General features: G+C 36.3%; 1 protein-coding gene across 1 annotated transcript in view; it reads left to right on the top strand.

Moving 5' to 3' along the window:
* The first annotated feature begins 1,738 nt into the window (after positions 1 to 1,738).
* Positions 1,739 to 24,513, top strand: part of nt5c1ba (5'-nucleotidase, cytosolic IB a) — a 40,013-nt gene continuing 17,238 nt past the window's right edge. Inside the window, exons 1-3 of the mRNA XM_028797413.2 lie at positions 1,739 to 1,971; positions 2,067 to 2,234; positions 10,905 to 11,034. Of these exons, the coding sequence (XP_028653246.1) occupies positions 1,867 to 1,971; positions 2,067 to 2,234; positions 10,905 to 11,034 (403 nt within the window). The 5' untranslated portion in view covers positions 1,739 to 1,866. The remainder of the gene's footprint in view (positions 1,972 to 2,066; positions 2,235 to 10,904; positions 11,035 to 24,513) is intronic.

Here is a 24,513-nt window from a genome sequence, read left to right on the forward strand (position 1 = left end):
TAAAAATCAAGCTACAGCAGGGATATCAAAATTGTCTTTTCAAAGTGGACCGCTTCCTCAATATCCAAAATATTTTTATACCGTGCGCAATGACTGTCAGTTTTCTCAAACACACCCTATAATGTTCATTTCATAGATTGTATATAACGGCCATTAAAATGCGTTTCCAGTATCCGCTAACGTTAATCTACGTAACGCACTGCAGCACAGTTGCTGTACTAGCCTGTAGTTAGAAATGAAATGGGTTGCTCACAATGATTCAACAAGAAAAAATGAAACAAAGTTGACATGCCATACTGTAATACTGTAAAGAACTTAATTGTTTTAACACGAATGAAATGGTCGGTCAACGTCATACATGCTGCTGGGCACCGGTCCCCCCTTGACTTACCTGGCTGCAGACACAGACTCACACAATTCTTCTGTTTTTCCGCTGACTTGATTGTTGCATTTGGATTGAAAACACATTTGCTTTTGCACTTACAATCCTTGGAAATGCAGCTATCGCAGACAGAAACATTTTACTACTGAAGAGTTTAACAGAGTAGCTTCTGTAATTAAGTAATTGAAAACATAGTCTTCAGGTACTAATTTTGCATTTTAACAATTATTTTTTTGATTTTCAGAAATAATTCGTTAGTTTCTGTATAATTAAAGTACTATTTAAGCCAATTAGCAGATACTGTTGTGAATAATATCTGCAGTGACAAAATCTGTATTTGGGTAAATACTGGATATTATTTATTCCTAAAATATATTGGCACCCTGCCCGGAATTGGTTCCCTGCCTTGTGCCCTGTGTTGACTGGGATTGGCTCCAGCAGACCCCCGTGACCCTGTGTTCGGATTCAGCGGGTTGGAAAATGGATGGATGAATGGATATATGGCTATACTTGAGAAATTCAGATTCTAGTAAAATTAACTTTCATTTAATAAAAATACACCGGTTGTTTTAGAAATGACTTCATAATTTTTTATTATTCTTCAAAAATATACAGGCAGTATAATAGCACTATCAGCAAATATACATTTGGTAATAAATAAGCACTTTTGGCAAGACTGCCAAATCAAATCAAAAGTACCAGAGGGGAAATATCATGTAGGAGGGCCTTACATATTCTCGTAATTCACTGAGCGATCTTAAAAGGAATAAATGTTGACAACCACTGAACCTGATTATATGTTTAATGTCCTTTAATGTTAGCACGCAAAATTGTATTTGGCTAAATTCTAATCAATTGCCGATTCAGCAAAACATAAGGAGCATAAAGATTGCCTCAAATATTTCTTTGTCATTCGAAAGTATAGCAATAAATTGTCAAAGATCTTTAAAAGAAAAATATAATGCAGGTATATTCCTCATATTATAAAGATTTTTTTTTTTTGTTCATGGATTTAGCCCGATTGGTTTTAATTCTGCATCCGCTTGTGGAGCTTGCACGTTTTTTTTCCGTGTCTGTTTGAAACTTTCTACTCGCGTTCGTATTTGGTTTCCCTACACTTCCAGACCCTCACGTGTTCAAATAAATGCGAATCTAAGTTTGCTCCGTGCGACGGAAGCATGTGGACTAGCGTCCCGTCCAGGGATGGCTCCCGATAAGCGCCCGATACTGTCATGAAATGCAACTAATGAGCGAGGGTGAGAACATTGCCACTCTTCTCCCATTTCTTTTTTCATAACCGAAAGCAGGAAAGAGTGAGCATCTTTGTGATAAGGTGCATTGTGGGAAACCGAGTCACACCTTTCACATCTATATGATCCAACTTCCGTTAAGTTTTGTTTTTCTGCTGCTCATTTTCTTTCTCATTCCTTTTTATGTTCCACTTATGTTTGAAGATTGAGACGTTTCCATTTTCAGATTAAATAATGAGCGATGATAAACGCGATGGGTCAAAGCCGGAAGAACAGGACTGGGCTGCAGCTAAGGCTTTCTATGACAGCTTGGGAGCTACATCAAAGAAACCCAAACTAGTACGTATGTATATCAGGTTCACAAGTAATCAGAATTTTGATAACTCGTTATCCGAACTAAAAGTTGTGTTTTTCACATGTGTATCGTTATACAGCCCAAGCCCCAGACTGCTATAACTATTGCGGTGTCATCTCGGACACTCTTCGATATGAATGAAGAAAAAGACATCTATGAAAATGAGGGCGTCGAGCAGTATGTGAAGTACCAAGAGGAGCACGAAAACACACCCCTGGCCCCCGGAGCGGCTTTTCCCTTTGTAAAGGTGAGTGCAAAATCGAAAGTAGGAAATGGGAACCATGGAGACCGATCTCATTAGAAGGCACCGGTAATAAATATAATACATTTTATTGAACACGTTAAAGCAATGTAAATGTTACAATTTCACAACAGCTGAATGTCATATTTAAAGTTCAAAATGTAAATTCCTCCTGTTAATTGCATATTATCATAATAAAAACGGGAATTTGATTGTGTTTTATTAATATATACTTAGGGACGAGTATAAATTTTAGAAATCTCCCAAAGACCTTATTAGTTTGATTCATTTGAAAAAAGAATTTCTCCATAGAGTTTATCAAATATTAAATCAAAGCTGTATTTTTAAGTTTTTATTTGGTTTTATGTGAAAAGTAGTGGTAAACATTTAATTTAATATCAATTAAGCGTCAACTAGGAGTGTTTAATATTTATAATAAAAATATGTTTTACAGTGGGTAGAGATGGGGTGACAACTCCTGCAGGGGTGCTTTCTGCCATGCACCTGATGCAGCTAGAATAGGTTTCAGCCCCATGCAGTACTCTTTTGATTAAGTGGGTGTATATATAGATCAAGAACAAAATTTGTCCCAAGGGGTAAATTTGGCATTTTGCACAAACTTGATAAATAGGAAAATAAATCAAATTATTATATTATAAAAAGCAACAAACCATTCAGAAGTATACACCAAAATGATTAAAAAGAATAATAAACTAGAAAAAAAAGCTTCTGACTTAGCAGTTATTGTCACAGTGAGACATTACGCAGATGTTTTGCTGTTGGTATAAAGGAGTCCTGTCTTGTCACACTTCTGAATAATTTCTTGGTTGAAACAGTTCAAGGAGAGGATGTGCAGCATTGTTCATAATGGCACTCAGTCTTGTTTTAATTCCCTCCTTTACTACTACCTCCAGATGGCCATAGTGTATCCCATCACTGAAGTGGTCTTTATAATTAGCTTGTTCATTTGGTGGGCCTCATTTGAAGTAATGCTACTGACCCAGCACACCACAGCATAGAAAATCATCCAGGTCATCACAGATGTAAACAACTTATGAAAGGATACCACAACTTACTAGAAGAAACACAGTCTATTAAAAAAAAGACTGTTCTGCCCATTCTCGTAACATTCCTCTGTGTTATGAGACCAGTCCAGCCTGTCATTAATGTGGACCCCCAAGTACATGTAGCCATGCACTATCTGTACATCTGCTCCCTGAATAGTGACTGTTATAGAGGCTGTTTAGTGCAACCAAGTCAATGACCATTTCTTTGGTTTTGCTGATATTAAGTTGCAGATAATTCTTTCTGCACCAAGAAACAAAGTTCTCTACCTTACTCCTGTACATGTCACATCCCACATATCAATACAGTACACCCCATTAGTGCGGAATCATAAGAAAATTTCTGTAAATGGTGCCCTAGTGCTGCTCACATCCATATTGGAGACATAGCCTTGAGTTAAACAATCTGTGGTCTACCCAACAGATACTGTAGTCCATCATCCAGGACACCACAGGCTCATCCAACTCTTACCCCTTAACAGTCATGGCTGAATAGTATTGAAGACAGTGGAGAAATTAAAAACATAATTCTCACAGTGCTGTCAGCTTTGTCCAGGTGACAGTAATTGCTACAGTGTTATATGGGTAATAGATAATTCACATCTGACAAAGGTAGAGAAACTTTCGATATGTTTGTTGAAGGTGCAGCATGAGGGCACAGTGGTTAACTCTGTTGCCTCACAGAGTTAGGCGGTCATTTCTAATCACAGGTACTGTCTGTTTAGAGTTTATACATTGTCCCTCTGTACAGATACTCCAGCTTCTTTCCACATTTCACATTCAAAGAACTTTCATTACTACCTCCCATGCTGCCATGAAAGGGTTTCAGGGCCAATGCCCTATTACAATGAGTTCAGAAAGTTGTCTGGATATATATGTTTAAAGGAGAATTAGTATTCTTAGTTTCTGACATCAAGCTGCTGCCCCTGTGACCCGACCTCGGATAAGCGGAAGAGGATGGATAGATGGATAGTTTCTGACACGTTCAAAAAGGTTTTTAGTCACTACCTTTATTCACCATTACTGTAATCAAACTATTTTCTTTGCATTTTTCTTTTTTTCTACATTTGCATTCATAAGAACTTTCTTTGGAGTATGGTACATGGTAATGCAGTGTTCAATGTTTTATTTTTCTTTATACAATTAAAATTAAAATAAGGAAAATGGGATAACTTAAAAGTGCAGTGACTTTTCTTAATGCAGGCACTGTGAATGTTTTAAAGAAAAAAGGTTTAATGTGTCTATGGAGGTTAATTTGAGTTAGTTAATTTGAAGACAGTTTTACTAATTCTGATTTGTTTTATGTACAATTTTTTCTTGATTTTAACATGTGTTAAATTTCCATTCCTTTGTGTGTCTAGCTATGCAATGTTGTCCACTCAAAAATTGTGTTTATTTGGCCTTTTTGTACTGGACACTGTTGTGTATCAGTTTCAGTTGTCATATATGCAAAGCCAAAGAATTATTCAGCTGTCTTAATGTATTGTTGTTCAGTGCCAGTGTTGCCAATTTAGCGATTATATTATAGCCAGGGTTCGTTTTTTGACTTTTGCTAATAAACAGAAAAATAAATGACATGTGCTAAAAAAATGACATGCAAAACATGCATCAGGGGCCAGATCTTTCATATTTCACAGGCACTGCACTGAATACATTGTTATAATATATTGATGCACTATGTTTAATTACTTTTTGCACCAGTTCTATACTCGGGTGCAAGATCTTACCAATAAGAGGTCCTGTGATTGTGAAGTTCATCAACTAGAAGCAGCAGAATTTATCATAGATGATGCGATTCCTTTTTAGATGTACAGTGGGGCAAAAAAGTATTTAGTCAGCCACCAATTGTGCAAGTTCTCCCACTTAAAAAGATGAGAGAGGCCTGCAATTTTCATCATAGGTATACCTCAACTATGAGAGACAAAATGAGAAAAAAAAAATCCAGAAAATCACATTGTCTGATTTTTGAAGAATTTATTTGCAAATTATGGTGGAAAAAAAGTATTTGGTCAATAACAAAAGTTCATCTCAATACTTTGTTGTATACCCTTTGTTGGCAAATACAGAGGTCAAACGTTTTCTGTAAGTCTTCACAAGGTTTTCACACACTGTTGCTGGTATTTTGGCCCATTCCTCCATGCAGATCTCCTCTAGAGCAGTGATGTTTTGGGTATGTCACTGGGCAACACGGACTTTCAACTCCCTCCAAAGATTTTCTATGGGGTTGAGATCTGGAGACTGGCTAGGCCACTCCAGGACCTTGAAATGCTTCTAACGAAACCACTCCTTCGTTACCCGGGCGGTGTGTTTGGGATCATTGTCATGCTGAAAGACTCAGCCACGTTTCATCTTCAATGCCCTTGCTGATGGAAGGAAGTTTTCACTCAAAATCTGACGATACATGGCCCCATTCATTCTTTCCTTTACACGGATCAGTCGTCCTGGTCCCTTTGCAGAAAAACAGCCCCAAAGCATGATGTTTCCACCCCCATGCTTTACAGTAGGTATGGAGTTCTTTGGATGCAACTCAGCATTCTTTCTCCTCCAAACACGACGAGTAGAGTTTTTACCAAAAAGTTCTGTTTTGGTTTCTTTCCTCTTCTGGATCATCCAAATGCTCTCTAGCAAACTTCAGACGGGCCTGCACATGTACTGGCTTAAGCAGGGGGACATGTCTGGCACTGCAGGATTTGAGTCCCTGCCAGCGTAGTGTGTTACTGATGGTAGCCTTTGTTACTTTGGTCCCAGCTCTCTGCAGGTCATTCACTAGGTCTCCCGTGTGGTTCTGGGATTTTTGCTCACCATTCTTGTGATCATTTTGAACCCACGGGGTGAGATCTTGCGTGGAGCCCCAGATCGAGGGAGATTATCAGTGGTCTTGTATGTCTTCCATTTTCTAATAATTGCTCCCACAGTTGATTTCTTCACACCAAGCTGCTTACCTATTGCAGACTCAGTCTTCCCAGCCTGGTGCAGGTCTACAATTTTGTTTCTGGTGTCCTTTGACAGCTCTTTGGTCATGGCCATAGTGGAGTTTGGAGTGTGACTGTTTCAGGTTGTGGACAGGTGTCTTTTATATTAATAACGTGTTCAAACAGGTGCCATTAATACAGGTAACGGGTGGAAGACAGAGGAGCCTCTTACAGACAAAGTTACAGGTCTGTGAGAGCCAGAAATCTTGCTTGTTTGTAGGTGACCAAATACTTATTTTCCACCATAATTTGCAAATAAATTCTTTAAAAATCAGACAATGTGATTTTCTGGATTTTCTCATTTTGTCTCTCATAGTTGAGGTATACCTATGATGAAAATTATAGGCCTCTCTCATCTTTTTAAGTGGGAGAACTTGCACAATTGGTGGCTGACTAAATACTTTTTTGCCCCACTGTATTTGTTGTTTTAATGTGAATAACTCATTAACAGTGAACTACAGCAATAAAGTTGCCTTTATAATAAATAGCTTTATAGTAGAAATGGAATGATGCACACTCATATCACAATATGATTTGTATGATTGGTTTCACAATATGAGTCATTTTGGTTATGTCTTTGTCTTTTATTGTTAATAAGGAAACTACAGTGTTCCTAAACAAGAAATGTATGTGTTTTGTTTGGTAGAGTAATATATTGCTCTACTTTCCCCTATTATTAATATGTAGCCTTTGTCAGAATGCCTCAAATCTCATGGACTTCCCACAGTTTATAAGGTATTATAGTATATAACTTCTCCCCACCTTCCCTTCTACATCTATAACCTCAGCTAATTAGGTGTAGTAAAAGACAAATGGAGTTAAGTTACAATTTAAACAATGTATTATTGATAATATTAATAAATAATAACAATATGCAAAGTACATTTGAATGTTGGCAACCATACAACCTGATAAATGGTGATGTGTAGTTTCAGGTGGCACACAGACTTGTTAGTTACTTAAAATGTCTCTAGTTAAGGCATCATTTGTGGTCTGCTTTCTTCAGAACAGGCCGCATACCTGTCTCAATATGTCTGCCGAGCTGTGCTCTTCATTGTGTTGTCCTTTTCAGTTCATGGTGTGAGATGGTCATTCATCAGTTTGGTAAGAGAGAGAGTGAGGGAGTGAGCAAATTTATAGGTTTTCTGTCCAACCCCTAGAGCCAATAGGACGTCATGGTACTTAAAGGCTTCTAATACAAGCCAGTTCCAAACAACCATACTTTAGACCAATGGGGGGATAGAACATCTTCACACCTGCCCCCCAAACCATATGTTAAGGTAAAGCTTGGCAGTTAGGCAGCCTGGCTAAAAGGCGGGGGTTTGGGAGGCGGGAGGGGAGGGGTAAACATGAATGCTTTTCACTAATGTAACACTAATATTACATTGCTTTGCCTAAGTTATAGATAAAGACATACAAAATATTTATCAAGTTGTATGCAAAATTTCACATTACATCAGTATGTAATAAGCAATTTAGGTTTGACTAGATAGGAGGCACGATCTCTCCTCTCATGGTTACTGACTGTTTTGGTAGTCAGTGCAGCCTGGACCTGGTTTATTAAAAAATATATAAATATATAATTTTTTCAGGTGTATTATGGATGCTCTTTAAGTACATGATATAGAAAATGAATTTGCAAAGTCTGAGAAAATAGCACAGAATGGCTGGGTATAGAATAGTTAGCTTCAAATGCAGAATAATGAAATGCTCATTGCTGAAATTGTCAGTCCACACGTCATCTCTTGAAACTGGTGTTGCAGCACATCTGATGCTCTATGGTCTTAAATCCCTTTTAAAGGCTAGGTATTATAAAACTAATTTACCTGTTCCATTATAAATCATAACTTTAAACAGCCAGTATACAACCAGCTAAAGACCCAGTTTGTCAAGTTTAACTCTTAATTTTGTGGCAAGCTTCAAATTGTTGCCCAATAGCTTAACAGTCTTAACCCTCAGTCATCCACAGCTGTACATTAGAACAAGGCAAGCTGACTGATGTGCTAACATTCCTTAAGTAAAACATGAATGAAAATGCTTCTAAAATCAAGAAACTCCATGAAATCTGTAAATAAACTGTTTTGCATTCTATCTTTTAGTTCAAAAACATAAACCATTACTTTGCGTCTACATCAATAAATTGCATTTTTCTGTTTCTCAAAATGAATGTGATAAGTTACCTTGATAAGCAGTAAGATCAACAGCTGAGAGCTCTCATCTATAGAGAAAGGCAAGGAAAATACACTTGAAGGTTTACTGACTTATTTAGTTAATTACAGTATTTGATTGAATAATTAATTGATTAATAAAAAATTATTTATTCCCTCCCTCTTCCTCCTTCACCTTGTATTTTCACCTCTTTTTCTGTTAATATTGCCTTCCTCATGTTGTGTGCATGTCATCTCTGTCTATTGCTTACAATTTGGGATCACTGTAGTATATATATGCTTGGTTTCAGCAAAATTGTAAACAAAATGGAATTGCTTTCATCACACACTAATGATAACTGATGATAACTCGAACCCATATTAAGCAATACCCATATAATTACACTATTGTTAAGGGCGTCCTAGATAGGTTAGAAGACTTTACTTACAACAGGGATATTTGTTTGCAGCAGGAAAGTACAATAATGAAAAATTGTTCCACAGATACAAAAAGAAAAGCAAATGGACAAGATACAGTAATCATTGTTATAATCAAAACACACACCTAATATTCTAGCAAATAAATATATTAAACTCTTATAACAGCTTACATTTCATGAATGTCTCAAAATCCACTTGAATTCATATTACTTGCAAAATTAAGTATGTTATGTTTTCTTAAATAAAACTCTGTTGTTCTTTGAGAGTCTAAATCTGTAGCATAATGGCAACAGTTAGAAATCTAGAAATGTAGGGTACATACTGTCATTCTCTGCTGGCCTTCCTTCTAACTAGCTTCTCAAACAGCTCGATAAAAGTACGTTCAAGTGTTATAAACTGGATATAAAATGTGGGCATGCACTGAAATACCAGGATTATTACAGAGCTAAAAATAAGGGAAAATGCATTTAACATATGAATCCATATAATCCACCTAACAAAGCACCACTCCTAACTTCCCTAATCCACTCATAAAAGCACAATCTCATAAAAAACCATTACTGGTTTAGAGTGAATCCATTCACTATATTCTTAAATAAACTGTCACTGATAATTTGTCTTTAAATTGAAGTCCTTGTCACCAGTTAATACAGAATAACATATAATACATAAATCATACAAAATATTTAGTCAACTGTGTATAAAAAATAAATAACATAACTAGGGTGATTTATTGTCTCCCTTCTTTGACATTACCAGTGATATTGTTGTGAACACTGTAAAATAAGAAATTGCCTATTTGCCTACAGTATTTAAACTATGAGGAGCCAAATATAAGATCTTGATTTAGACTTTATTTGAATATAGTCATCCTACTCTTTCTGAGCTTGAATAAAACAAACAAATATAATGAAATAATTTAAATGAATAGTTCTGGGGAGAAAACTGAAATATCCCACTTCAAGTAAATCAAATTTCTATGGACTATTAACATGGACGTTTTGAATTATTTTTAGATTTTGTAGGTGGTTAGGGATATCTGGGGGAAGGCTTTCTGTTAATTAACTTTAATGTCTAACAACTTTGGATTTCTTAGGCACATATCACCTCTCAGCAGGTGGCAACACTGGCCTGGAAATGCATATGAAAATTCAGTACGGTCTAGTAGAAGCATAAGAACATGTGGTTTTGTTTACCAAAAAGGTTTACTTAAAAAGGGAAATTTAAAGTTGAACTAAGCTAATAAAAACAAATAGTCAAAACCACAACTGCATTTTATATTCTGGCACAAGCACTCTGTGTGGTCCTAAACTTGCCAACACCAATTTGCGGCAATTAGTAAACAAAAGTTCTGTCATCTAGAGGTTTTTGTTAAGTAGTATTCACCCAAATAAGCAAATTACACCACCTACATCTTTAACATGCACTCCAGAATTTTCATACTACGTATTAAGTTATGGAAGCTACATTTTCTGCTCATGCAGTCTGGTTACAGAGGTTACAGTCAGTTTATTAAAGTGAATGATTTTGAAAGATAGTGCTGTAATATTTTACTTCACACATTACCAAATTAAACTACTTTAGGTGGATGTGAAGTTTTTTTTTTGTCATTTTTAAAATCATTAAGAAACAAAATGTTTATTCAGATTAAACCATATTCATAGACCTCCAGTGTTTTCAAATATCATTGTGTATTAGTTAATTAAGTAGTAAAAGGTCAGATTAATTTATCCCACTCCTGTAGATCAGCCTATATGCATTCTTGTTAGTGCATGGTACTCTTTATGCCAAAGTACCATGAGAGGCTGTAAAGACTCTCTGATGAATGATACGGTGTCATGACCATTAATATAAATCTGAAAGACACAACGAATAATGTATGATACTAAAGGGTGCCAAAAGAAACCATGGCTAAACAATTGATGCTGACAATTGTAGAAAAGCTTGTCAGGTTTATGCCCTTAAATGCCTTATAAATATGATTTTATGTTGTGATATTTTAAATTTAGTTTTACTATTCATAATAATTTAAAAAAATAAATATCTTTTTAGGCAGTCATGAATGTTAATGTTCGCTTGCGTGAGCTGTATCCAGAAAGTGAAGAGCTGTTTGATGTTGTTCTCATGACAAACAATCATGCCCAAGTTGGAGTGCGGCTCATTAACAGCATCAATCATTACGGTATGCTTTTATAAATGGATAATTACCTTGTATTTATTATTCTTCATTTTATACTACATAGACCTAGTGTTTCTGTCTAGATGATTTGAGTATTTTAGTATGGAATTAATTTTGATAGTTCAGTATGTAAATAGAAGTGTTTAAATATTATTATATCATTATTGTAACCCACAATAATGTAGCAATTCAGATAACATGCAATGAAGTGATTTCATCATATTTTCTTTGGTTTGCCATTAAAGCATAAAGAATGTTTTCATAATATTTTACATGAAAATATTCTAGAGACATTTATCACCTTTAAATGAGTCAGAGCAGAGTATGATTTTAGTAAAATGGGAAATGTGAATAAAAGGCTGTTTTTCTTGTACTGGATTTCCCAGATTTGTCCTGCTACAATAAGAAACTGCTAGTTATTTCTGCTTAACAATAAAGGAACCAATTCGGTCTGATGTGGTAAGCAGCATTTAATAGTCACATTTATGTCAGGGCTGTGTTTATGAAAAAATCGAAAAGATATTTGACTAATATGCAAATACATTGTCTTTTTTGTTTGACTTTTAAAGTTAATTTTAGAAAAGATTCAAATCCAATATGTGTCGCTGTAGCAGTATCATTCCTGAATCTTCAAAATTAATAAAAACTAATCATCACGCATAGACAGCCAAGAATACCAACAAAATGCTGACTGCAGTGCAGAACATTTGTGAACTTGTTAGGTCGCCAATGGCAAATGCTCAAAGATGATTTTAGTGGAATCATCACTCTTGGAACTATAAACACAGAAATCTGTGGACACATGAGCTGGGGAAAGCAATGTTAGGAACAAGATGTGGTGAGTTTTGATGTAAAATAGTAGTTTGGCAAGAAGATATTAAATTCAAGACTCTCAGAAAAATATTTACTTGAGCCATGATATTTGAGAAAACAAGCAGCAATTGGGATGTTTTGGCAGGCCTTTCTTTTTTCACAAAAAGGTCAAATCTTTGTCACATGCGTGAAAAACAAAAAAACTACAATTGAGTAGTAGTATTAATGAAATTTCAAACATATAACTCTCCATTTAACTCTGCCAGCATAACAGATCACTTACAATAATGGTGACAGCAGAATCATAATCTTGTCATCCAGCCCCATAATTTCCTGCCCACTGTCAAATCTGGTACGAACAAGTCAACAGTACTGTCTTCTCCGAAAATGTTCCTTTTATTCTGGAGCTTACCTACATTCTCAGCTTATAACTGGCATCTTAACACCCTGTGATTTACAGATGAAAGCTTGTTAGAATTCTTCTCCAAACAAATAGATGTTTTCCTTAGAGACAAATGTATCCTCAGAGAGTTCCTCAGGAACACTCTTGGAAATGATAAAAGCAGTTTTAACAAGACAAATTATTTAATCTCTCATATAAAAATCAACAAGACTAAGAAGGCATCCGAACTGATTAAAGAGATTCCCAGAATAGATCATGAATATGCCAGAGGCTTTGCACAGGGAAAGACTGGTGCTACAAACAGAATTTTATCCCTTGAAACCTAGATAAACCAAACAACTTATTTTTAAATCATTGTTAAAAATAATTCATACATCATTATATTGAACACGGATAGAAGTAGAAATAAGATTTTATCTCAACAAATCAACAAACCAATACCAAAAATCATCAATGAAACTGAAAATAAAATCAGGGCACATACAGAGACAACTGACATATATGGAGTACTACAAGTCTTTTTATTCAAGGAGTACCACAAGTCTTTTTATTCCTCTCAGTGTAAAGAGGATGAGATGCAAGCTTTTTGATAAAATATAAATACCAAATCTTGATATTGTTATTGCAGCAAAACTTGGTAATGTTCTGAAACTTGCTTTATAAGATGTCGTAAACTCATTCCAAAGTGGGAAAGATTCAGACCCAAATGGCTACCCAGTGGAATTTTATAAAATTTCTTCAACTACGTTAGCACTATTATCATTAACAACATTCACAGAAGTCAAAGAAAATACAATTTTACCACAAACATTCCCCAAGCATTAATAACTCTTTTCCAAAGAAAAATATAGACTTACTATAATATTCATCCTGAATAATGATGTTAAGATACTATCAAAAGGCTTAGCTAGAAAGATTGACAAAAGTGCTTCCCTAAGAAAAGACCAAACCAGATATATAAAAGGCAGACACTCCGCTCTTATCCGTTGCTGCTGTAGACGATAATCACCTTTTTCAACCTTCTCAGACTTACTCAGTATTGAACCTAGGGAAAACACTATGAATTAAAACACTTTATACAGTTCTTTATGTAGACAGTGTAACTGCATCTTATTAAAAAATATTTTCTAAATTTAACTTTCCAGCTACACACTTTTTCTTATATACAAATCTCTCTATTATATAAAAAAAAATCCTGGGACGAGATGACACTTTTTAGATTGTGACGAGACATAACTTTTTCAGAGAGATAATTTCAAGTCCTGCAAGGCAAGACTTTGTGCCAAGAGATTTAACCACGTCCCGGGGCCGGAAATAAAAGACGAAGAGTAGATGACAAAGTGGAACGTCGTAAAGAGGTTTAAAAACATTGACGCGATACACATGCAGAGCCAGGTTAGAGAAAATGAAAGTGGTAAAATTGGAAAGTCTCAAAAAATGATAGTAAAGATCACATTAGCGCAAACAAACGGAACTTATTACTTGGTGAAATAACGGAACAGCGAAAAGAGATCAAATATATTGTTCAGATTTAAACTTTAAGTCGGAGACTTAATCTAATTCGTGTTGCCATCAAGGAAAAGTCGTGTTTCTTCCCAAAGAAGAGGGGTATCTGCGAGATTAAAAGATTTGTTGTTTGGTAAAAGTGAAATCCACATACGCAAGCGGCAGAGGCACGAAGTGGCTGGTGCGTAGCACAGGCCAGGGGGTTGATGAGCGAAGCAAGTAGGGGGTGAAGCCCCCTAGTTAGAAATATTGTTAAAATAAATGTTTCCATATATTACACCCATATCTTTCCCAAAGGCTATACTAGTTAGTCTTGATGAAGATTCAGACAGAATTAAAACAATATAAAAAATACTTCAAAGAATCTACCCTTTATAATCCTGGGGAACAGTGAGAAAGGGATATTAAAATTAGCATCTCAGAAAAGTGATGGAAATCAGTATGTGCCAAGCATTCCATAATTCAAATAAAATTTTTTCATTGATCATATTTATTGGTTTTAATATTGTCTAAAATACAGTCATGGCAAGATCCAACCTGTAAGCATTGCCATCTGGCCCTAGCATCACTAGGCCATGTGTTGTGGGAATCCAAAATTAAAACGTTATTTTGGACAAAAATCTTTACATACTTGTCAGATAGCCTTGGTGTCACAATCAGTCCTAATCTATTAACAGCAATGTTTGGTGTACTACTGGATGGAGTTAAAGTGCATAGGGATAAATTGCAAAACTACCATGCAGACTTGCCTTGCTTAACTGGAAAGAATCCCGCCCCATTTTCTATGACTCTGAAGGTAGAAGGCATTCTGTTTTATCTCAAAAAATGTATCTTTCTTCTTTTTTTGCTTTCTCTTGGGTCTGGGTTGAATCGTGCTTTTGCTTTTTTACTTCCATGTAAATGGAAGTTTGATGATGGGGTCAACAATTTCTGTCTAGTTAGGTTCAGATTCTGATTTTGCAATGCTAAATATGTTGAGAAATGTTGATTTTAGTATGGTTTCTAAATGTGCGTGTGTCTGTGGAAAATCTAAATAGATTTTCATGTTTTAGACTTAGAATTTCTGTCAGAAGATTATCCATTTTTATGTTGCGTAGACCTCCTGGATGACTTTAACCTTGCATAGATGGAATATTTTAGAATGAGTAGTTACTGAGATGTCTGCCTCAAATGCCGAGACCTATGTACAGTGATAACTTCCGAAAAAAAATACCTATCTCTCTTTAAATTTAAATAAGTTGCATTGTGGTTGCCTTGGTACTGGACCATCTTTATCTCAATATCCTTCAAAAACAGTATGACCTACATCCAGCAATAACTGCACTAGAAATTGTTTAAATTAATCCTGAGTTTTGCTGTCTGCTACATTTAGTCATGGGATTGGGACAATTGATTTGCATACTTTTTTCAGTGGTTTTTGTGATATATAATTTATTAACTACTTATTTACACACACTAGGAGGCACACACAAACACACTCAAAAGAAATATTTAGGTGAAGATATCTGACAGCTTGTTTGTCCTGCCAGAGCACATGCTGAATGATAAAGAAAAAGAAGTGAACACAGTACAGTAGATCTGTAAAGGTTGGCATGGACAGTGACATAAAGCCAACTTATTACCAAATTGTCTATCTGTGCAACTTATTTCATGTGACTCAATGTGTTTAGTTTCAAATTAAAGACTATTTAAGTTGGTTACTTGATTCAATATCCTGTTAATTTTTTTCAATTTACTGTAAAAGTGAAAAAGAAATGGTAACTTTTACAAGTTCTATAAATGTACAGCGGCTCTTACAGACACAAACCAAATGTATTTGTGTACTGTATAATATTAACAATAAGAGCAGCTTACTACTGAAAACGGCAAATACAGGAGTCTGTCGGGATCGAACCGGGGAGTCTTGATTACAAGTCAGAAAATCTTACCGCTACGCCACGCCTTTAACCTTTTGTGAAAGTGTTTATTTGATCTTTGGACGTCAGGCTTCACACATTCTGTAGTTTATGCCTACATTTTGTAACATTTATTACTAAAATATGAAAAAGTTTCTGTTTTAACAATGTGTTTACACAGATTACTGTAGAAATGGAACACACATGAAATGAATGTGTTCCAAATAACAATCTATTATTTCCACTCTAAAACTTCAGCACTTCACTCCCAGATAATCAATCAAGGCATGAGCTGGCAGAACATTTGTGCACGTTCTGCAACGGTGGGGGGATGGAATAGCAGGCTGCTTGTCTTAATCGGCACATTTACAGGACAAAGGACGCTGACGGAGAGGTGCGAATGGATTTACGGTGGGCCGGATTTGTTAACTCAAACCCCCCCCCCCGAAGAGGTGCGCTATGCTCCTGCCACTTCACGTCTCTCCCGCTCGCATTGTGAAATGGGGGAGTTGAACGCTCGCTAAGGAGATGCGAATGGATCAGCTGCTGGCTTTTTGCTGCTGTTGCTGAGGTGCACATCACAGCTGACTGCTTTTATCAAATATCCCTCCTACATTGAGCCACATTTAGTGAAAAGCTCATTACCAGTGGATAGCTGAGGTTCATGGCATTCTAATGATGTATAGTTGTCTGTGTTTTGTCATTTGTACTACATGTCACAGTTGTGTGTGAATGGCAACAAATCTATATATATAATTAACTAAAGCAGCCAACCATGGGCAGGCAAGACGCAAGACAGAGCCCCGCCCTCCAACTCACTGAGCCCCGCCCACGCAAGACAGAGCCACGCCCATAATTCACTAAGGCAGCCCAAGCAGCCGACCATGGGCAGGAAGAGAGAGAGACACACACACACGAGAGAGAGACACACACACACACCTAACATCTCATCTTTACAAACTGTTACGCCCAAAGCTTTAGTCAGCTTCTGAGTTAGGTTTTGACTTTATTGAGAACAATGAAGTACATTTGATTTGTAAGTACTGCTTACAAATATGACATTGAAGCTCTGCGGCATTCAGTTTTACAGTACAAGCATCATTCGTTCAGTTACCATTCCTGGAAGCTATCTGCTGCATGTTATTGTACCGATGGGTTATTGTTATACTGTACTTTTGTTTCTTGAACACACGAGGACACCAAACATGATTGAACATCATATCACATCACTCGCACCGAGAAAAAAAAAAAGGCAATAAAAAAACATTTTCAGCTCTTCGTAGTTCACTCGCACTAACTCCACTGAAAGGATAGAGAGTGCCGTGAAGTATTTTTTATCCCATTTCTAATCATGCTCACATCATCCCCTGGCTCCCTGGTAGGGAGAAATGAGTGCGATTACAGAAGGAAAATCAAACAGTGGCTCAAACAATGACATATCTGTGAAAATGTTAATGTACAATTAGTATTCATTCGATGAACTAAAAAAATGCAAAAATATAAGAGTCAATGTGGCATTTAAAAAAGTTTGGGCAACCTGCTAAATCACTACTTAGTAACACCTCCTTACTTACAACTGACAAACTTTTTTGTAGCTAGTTATCAGTCTTTGAACTCTTATTCTGGGATTTTTTTTCCTCATTCTTCCTTGTAGATTTCTTCCAGCTCTGAGATATTCCTGGTTAGTCTTGCATGCACAGCATATTTTAAGGTCAACCCACAAATTGTCCATGAAGTTCAACCTTAGGGACTGTGAATGCCATTCTAAAACCTTCATCTTGTATTTATTGAGATACTTCTTAGCAAATTTTGAAGTGAGTTTTGGATCATTGTCTTGTTGTAGAAGCCATCAATTTTTCTGTTTCAGTTTCCTGACATAAGATTTCAGGTAGGGTTTCCTTCTGTTAGCTCTTTCAGTAAGGTCATGTGCGTGTAAGTAATGCTGCACAAATGGAGTGGGGCTTCACCCCTCTTTTCTCAGTTAATCCTGTCTCCAAGTCCCTTGCAGTCGTAATGGGTTTTTGCTTTGCCTTTTTTATAGTATATGAGCCGTTCTACCTGCCAGTTTTCTTGATTGCTATGCAGAAGCGATCTGATATCCTTGTATAGCCTCACCCTACTTTGTAGCCATCAATTAGTTTAATTTTCTGTCAGTCTTTTAGAAGAACCCATGGTTGTTGAGCGTTTTCCAAAGGTCGAAGAGTCAACAAATTTATTAGGCTCTGGAATTGTCCTAATGACAATTCTAGACCAAACCACTACCTAACAACTTTTGAGACCTTCCAGCTGAAATGGTCACTAAACGTTTGCAAATCTTTATATATAATACTCTACCGTGGCTGTTTGTTTGTCTGTCCAAGATTTTAAATCGCCTGTAGCTCGCAAACCATTTGACCAATTGAGCTGAAATTTGGTACACATATACTACGTGACATCTATTATCCACTTTCGATGTGATGATTAACCTCCAAGGTTATTATTCTTTTTATTTTTATTTTATTGTAGAATCAACTCTCGGCAGAGGCCAGCAGGGCGTCCGTGTTGCACATGCATACAGGGGCCGTTCTCATCCCTACCACCTTTGCCGTCACTTCCTCTGCCTCTTCATATCTTAAATCATTCTTGAGGCAGATTGATGACTTAAGTGAAAAACTGAAGAAAACGTACTAAGTAATTGCAACACAAACACTGACCTAATCAGTTTTAACACAAAAAGATGCGGACAAAAGAAGAGAAGAAATAGGCCTCTAGGGTGGAGAAAGGTGCTCAGGAAGCAGCAGTGCATCAACCTCTGAGCAAACGAATGCTAAATGTACAGAGAAAGAGAATGAAAACTATGAATGCTCAAGTCAAGTGTATTCACTGCACGTTATCATGCAGTGCGCCTTTACTGGTTATTTTATATTTTTCCACATTTGTTATTTATATTTATACTAGTCATTTAGCCCGTTACAATAATGGGCGCTAGAACAGTAGTGCATAACCATTAGTAGGAACAGTCTATATTAAATGGCAAGGGACTTTGACCTCATTCTTTTTATTGGTCATATTTTTCTTTCTTTCAGCCTTTCTTTTGTTGATGTTTACTTGCTGAGCTGACCGTTCTTTGTGGGCTGCCGCCGTGTATTGTGTGTCTTTAATTTTCTGTGACAGTAATACTGTCTTGTACGGCTCTATTCAATAAGGGCACGCACAAAAAGGCGAGCTTCAAAAGGGTGACCTCAATTGAGCGCGGCGAGTAAAGGCGTTCGTAGATAATTTAGTTCAAATGGCTCTGGAATATGTGAAGAGCAACAATTCGCTGCGCCCAATTGAGGTTGCCCTTTTGAGGCTCGCCTTTTTGTGCGCGCCCTTATTAAAGGATGCTGTGCGCGCCCTTATTGAAGGATACCGTCTTGTACGTCCGCTTGCTTGTACATCCGTAATATACCTTTAATTTTCTCTGGCGGTAATACAGGCGTGCGTGTTGGTAATATGCCTTTAATTTCCTCTGACAGTAATACTGGCTTGTATGTGGCTGTAATATGCGTCACTGTATTGTGTACCTTTAATTTCCTCTCGCAGTAATACTGGTTTGTATTTCCGTAAAACGCCTCTGACTTTCTCTGACAGTAATATCGCGCATCGCCCCGTGCATGCGCACTTCACCAGAAGACACCCACACACGGACACCTGGACGCACATAGGGATTTTATTAAAGAGGATATTTATTTACATTTTTCAGTCCATCAAATCATAGCTGCACATTAACATTTTAATAAAATTGACACTGTTTTAGTTTGGCATTCAGAAAGACATGCTTGCACTAGATTGCAGATTAACAAAAACAGATTGCTTGTTTATAGTTGCTTATGGAAGATACCAGTGTATACAAGGAGGTTTTTGGCCTTATATGTTACCAGATGTGCAGTGTTAAATGGATTATCAGGAATATGTTAAGTACACAATAAAAAGTTGTTACATCCTTATTACTGAACATTTAAACAGCAAAATTGATTATGTTGGTGTGTCAGAGAAATATTTCTGACTAACGTCTGTTTCCCTTAATAATAAGATGGAAATCTTATAAAAAAGCGGGGGGCAGAGGATCTCATCAAAGCTTACCTTTTCCCATCATGACCCCCTTTGTGATATTACTAAGTGCAGTTGTGATCTTTTAGCTTTACAGTGAACAAAAATTTGAAAATCATACAGATTTTCATACAGATCAAACAATACTTACGTAACTATGATATTAAACGCTATCAGAAAAAGAGTAATGATTATTCCTTAAGTGTAACTTCAGTTTTTAATGTTTTAAATTGTAAAGTTTCTTTCTGTTGTGGCACATGACCAATGAAGGAGCACCTTTTGACCCAAATAGCAGGAAGATCACTGATGTGCATGTTGTTTAGGATTATTTAAAGAAGGAACTCTGTGGTAGAGTGCCTATAAAAAGTATTTCACCCTCTTGTTGTTACACCATTGAATCACAGTGCCGTTAAGTTGGCTTTTTTCACACTAATCAAAAGAAAAACACTCTTTAATGTCAAAGTTAAAACATATCTCTGAGCAGTGGCCTAAATTAATTACTGTACAAATATAAAACACAAAACAACTGATTACATAGGCATTCACCCTTGTTAAGCCAGTGTTTAGTAGATACATCTTTGGCAGCAAGTTCAGCTTTGAGTCTGTGTTGACAAGTCTCTGTCAGCTTTGCACATCTGAACATTTAATTTTTTACCCATTCTTCTTTGCAAAACTGCTCAAGTTCTGTCACGTTTCATGGAAATCATGAGTAAACAGCCTTTTTCAAATCCAAACACATATTTTCACTTGGATTGAGGTCTAGTCACTGTCCACTCCAGGACATGTTTTAATCATATTCTTCTGTAGCTTTGAGTTTCTGCTTGGAGTGTTCGTCTTGCTAGAAAAGAAATCTCACCCCAGGTTTCTTACAAATCAGGCTTTCCTCCCATATTCCCCTGTATTTTGCTGCATTTTACCCTGTTAAACCAAATGGGTACATCAGTGACTATTTAGGTGAGTCATAACAAAGGGGGTGAATACTTATACCAACAATTTATTTTGTGTTTTATATTTAGAATTAATCTGGAGCGCTTTGCAAAGATCGTTTTTCCATTTGGCATTAAAGAGTTGTCTTCTGTTGATTAATGTCAAAGAAGCCAAATTAAATCCAATGTGATTTAGTGTTAAATAATAACAAAATATGAAAAACTTCAACAGAAAGAATGCTTTATATAAGCACTGCATAAAGGAAAAATGAACAGTTATGCGTAAGGACAATGAAAGGGTGTCTAAAATATTTCAATATATAATATTCAGATCATAAGTAAGACTTATATCCCCCACTTGAAATGCAGGCTAGTCCATCCATCCATCCATCCATTGTCCAACCCGCTGAATCCGAACACAGGGTCACGGGGGTCTGCTGGAGCCAATCCCAGCCAACACAGGGCACAAGGCAGGGAACCAATCCCGGGCAGGGTGCCAACCCACCGCAGTGCAGGCTAGTCAACAAATACATAAAAGTGCTGTGTTTTACATTATCCTAATGTAAACGTTTTTTATGTCTTCTTTTTTTTTTTTGGTTGTGATGAGATATATCCAGTATACATTACATGTTACTCTGTTTAATTTTAAATCTGTGTAATTTTTAAATTCACAGGAGTTAGTGTTATTGCTGCTTCATTTTCAGAGACGCAGAATGTATTCATGTAGTATCTGGTGAATATTGTGCCTCTGCACTAAGAGAGATTAGAATTCCTAAATTGTGGCCCTTCTTTAAAGGGTGTTTAAGGGCTAGAGGAGGTTAATTTGAATATTAATACAAATTTTTCTCATTATTAAAGGAAAGAAATTTAAACCATGTGTTCACACATTACCAAACTGTTTGTTTTGATTACAATATGAGGCATTTGCTCATCTTTCAGCATAGCTGTGCAGATCTATAACTTTTTGGTCTGCATTTTCAAGTTATTGGCTTACTGGTAAGAGCTACACTAAAGACATACATTATTTTTCTCCAAAAAACAGTTCGAATTTTTGTATCTTGTAATTGTGAGACTTTTTTCTAGGTGTATTATGAAGTGATTAGAATAATCTGTTTTGAATTTATGTTGCTTTTGCAGGACTAAAGCAGGATATTTATGTTTTAAATTTATACTGGGGCATTTGATGTTAATTTGGAATTCTTATTCATTTCAATGGTTATGGCCTGTCTTCATTCAAATCTCAGAATTACTATTTTTCTTTTTTTTTTTTTTTAATATTTTTATTTTATTAATTTTCATTGTAATCATTCCATACAAACAGATCAATTTATAACCCAACAAATTTGAAGACAAATCAAACCCCACCCCTGAGAAGGAGAGCTTAGCTAAAGGAAAATTGCTTTAAGCTTTTTAATAAGGCAACATTAGACAAAAGAAGGGGAGAAGTAAATATCTATATTAAAATAATATTGATTAAATCCTGCCAAGTTTTGAAAAAATTTTGTACAGATCCTCTAACTGAAAATTTGATTTTTTCCAATTTCAAATAATATAAAACATCAGTTTCCCACTGACTTATAAGAGGAGAATTAGGATTCTTCCAATTTAACAAAATAAGTCTGCGTGCCAAGAGTGTAGTGAATGCAATCACCGTTTGTTTGTCCTTCTCCAATTCAAGTCCATCTGGAAGGACACCAAACACAGCTGTTAGTGGGTTAGGAGGGATTGTGATACTAAGGCTGTCTGAGAGGCACTTAAAAATTTTTGTCTAAAATGATGTTAGTTTGGTGCAGGCCCAGAACATGTGACCCAGTGAGGCAGGAGCTTGGTTGCAGCGCTCGCAGGTTGGATCCTGGCCTGGAAACATTTTGGACAGTTTTAAGCGAGACAGATGAGCTCGATATATAATTTTTAGTTGAATAATTCTATGCTTTGCGCATATAGAACTCGAGTGAATTCTCTGCTTTGCTACCTTCCACTCCTTTTCTGATATATTGATTAAGAGATCTTCTTCCCAATGTCCTCTTGGATCTTTGAAAGGTAGGGACTCTAATAAGATTTTATATATTGCGGAAATAGTGTTTGTTTCCTCGGAATTGAGCAGTATTTTTTCCAGCATTGTGGAGGGTGCAAGGTGGGGGAAATCGGGCAATTTCTGTTTAACAAAATTTCTAATTTGAAGATAGTAAAAGAAATGTGTAGCTGGGAGGTTAAATTTTGAACATAATTGTTCAAAAGATGTAAATATGTTGTCTATATAAAGATCTCTGAGCATTTTAATCCCAAAACTTTTCCAGGTATTAAAAACTGGATATACTTGCGAAGGTTGAAAGAGGTGGATCCCTTGCAGAGGTGCCACTGATAAAAGATTTTCCATCTTAAAATGCTTCCTAATTTGGTTCCATATTCTGAGTGAGTAAAGCACGATTGGGTTATTAGTATATTTGCGATAACTTTCATTTATTGGAGAGCAGAGCAGGGAATATAAAAAAGTACTACAGGATTTTACTTCTATCGCAGACCAAGCCTGTGTATGTGCATTTATTTGTGTCCAGGTTTTTATGGCTTGTATGTTTGCTGCCCAGTAATAAAACTGAAAATTAGGTAAAGCCATGCCACCTTCTGCCTGAGGTCTTTGTAGGGTCGCTCTTCGGATACGTGGGTGTTTTGAGTTCCAAATGAATGAGGTTATTATTGAATCTAACTGTTTAAAAAACGATTTATTGATATATATTGAAATGTTTTGAAATAAAAAGAGAAGTTTAGGAAGGATATTCATCTTAACGATGTTAATTCTTCCGGCTAGAGTGAGATGAAGGGTTTACCATCTATGCAAGTCTTGCTTAATTTTTTCCATACAGACGCCAAAATTTTGTTGATAAAGAGCTTTATGTTTACTTGTGATATTTACCCCTAGGTATTTAAACTGATCTGCTATGGTAAAAGGTAGGGTGTCTAATTTATTATTATATGCTTGTGAGTTCACTGGAAAGAGTATACTTTTATTCAGATTAATTCTAAGACCAGATATCTTTTGAAATTCTGTTAGTGCTGTTAAAACAGCAGGGACAGTGTTTTCTGGGTCCGATATATATAAGACCATATCATCTGCATATAAAGAAATTTTCTGTTCCAGTCCTTCTCTGACAATCCCCTTTATCTGATGAGAATTTCGGCAGTGAACCGCCAGTGGTTCAATAGCGATTGCAAACAACAGTGGCGACAAGGGACATCCTTGTCTGGTACCACGTTCTAGTTTAAAGTAGTCTGAGCAAATTTTATTAATACAAACTGAAGCTTCTGGACTGGTATACAGTAGTTTAATCCAAGCACAAATATTCGGGCCAAACCCAAATTTCTCCAATGCAGTGAAAAGGTAATTCCATTCGATCATGTCAAATGCCTTTTCTGCGTCTAATGATAGTAATATCTCTGGGGTGTTTGATTTTGCTGGTGAATATATAACATTAAACAAGCGTCGGAGATTTGAAGATAGATGTCGGCCTTTAATAAATCCAGTTTGATCTTGTGATATTACCGAGGGCAGCACTTTCTCCATCCTTCTAGCTAGGATTTTTGAGAGTATCTTAACATCATTATTCAGGAGTGAAATTGGTCTATATGATGCACATTGTAACAAGTCCTTATTTTGTTTAGGAAAGACGGTGATTAATGCTTGTCGAAATGTTTGAGGTAGTATTTGGTGGTCTTTAGCTTCTGTAAATGTTACCAATAAGAGTGGAGCTAGCTGAGTGGAGAATTTCTTATAAAACTCTACGGGGTAACCATCAGGGCCTGATGATTTCCCGCTTTGTAGTGACTTTATAGCGTCTAGTAATTCTGTTAGCGTTAGAGGTTTATCTAGTTC

This window comes from Erpetoichthys calabaricus, chromosome 3, assembly GCF_900747795.2.
Source record: "Erpetoichthys calabaricus chromosome 3, fErpCal1.3, whole genome shotgun sequence".
Lineage (NCBI taxonomy): Eukaryota > Metazoa > Chordata > Cladistia > Polypteriformes > Polypteridae > Erpetoichthys > Erpetoichthys calabaricus.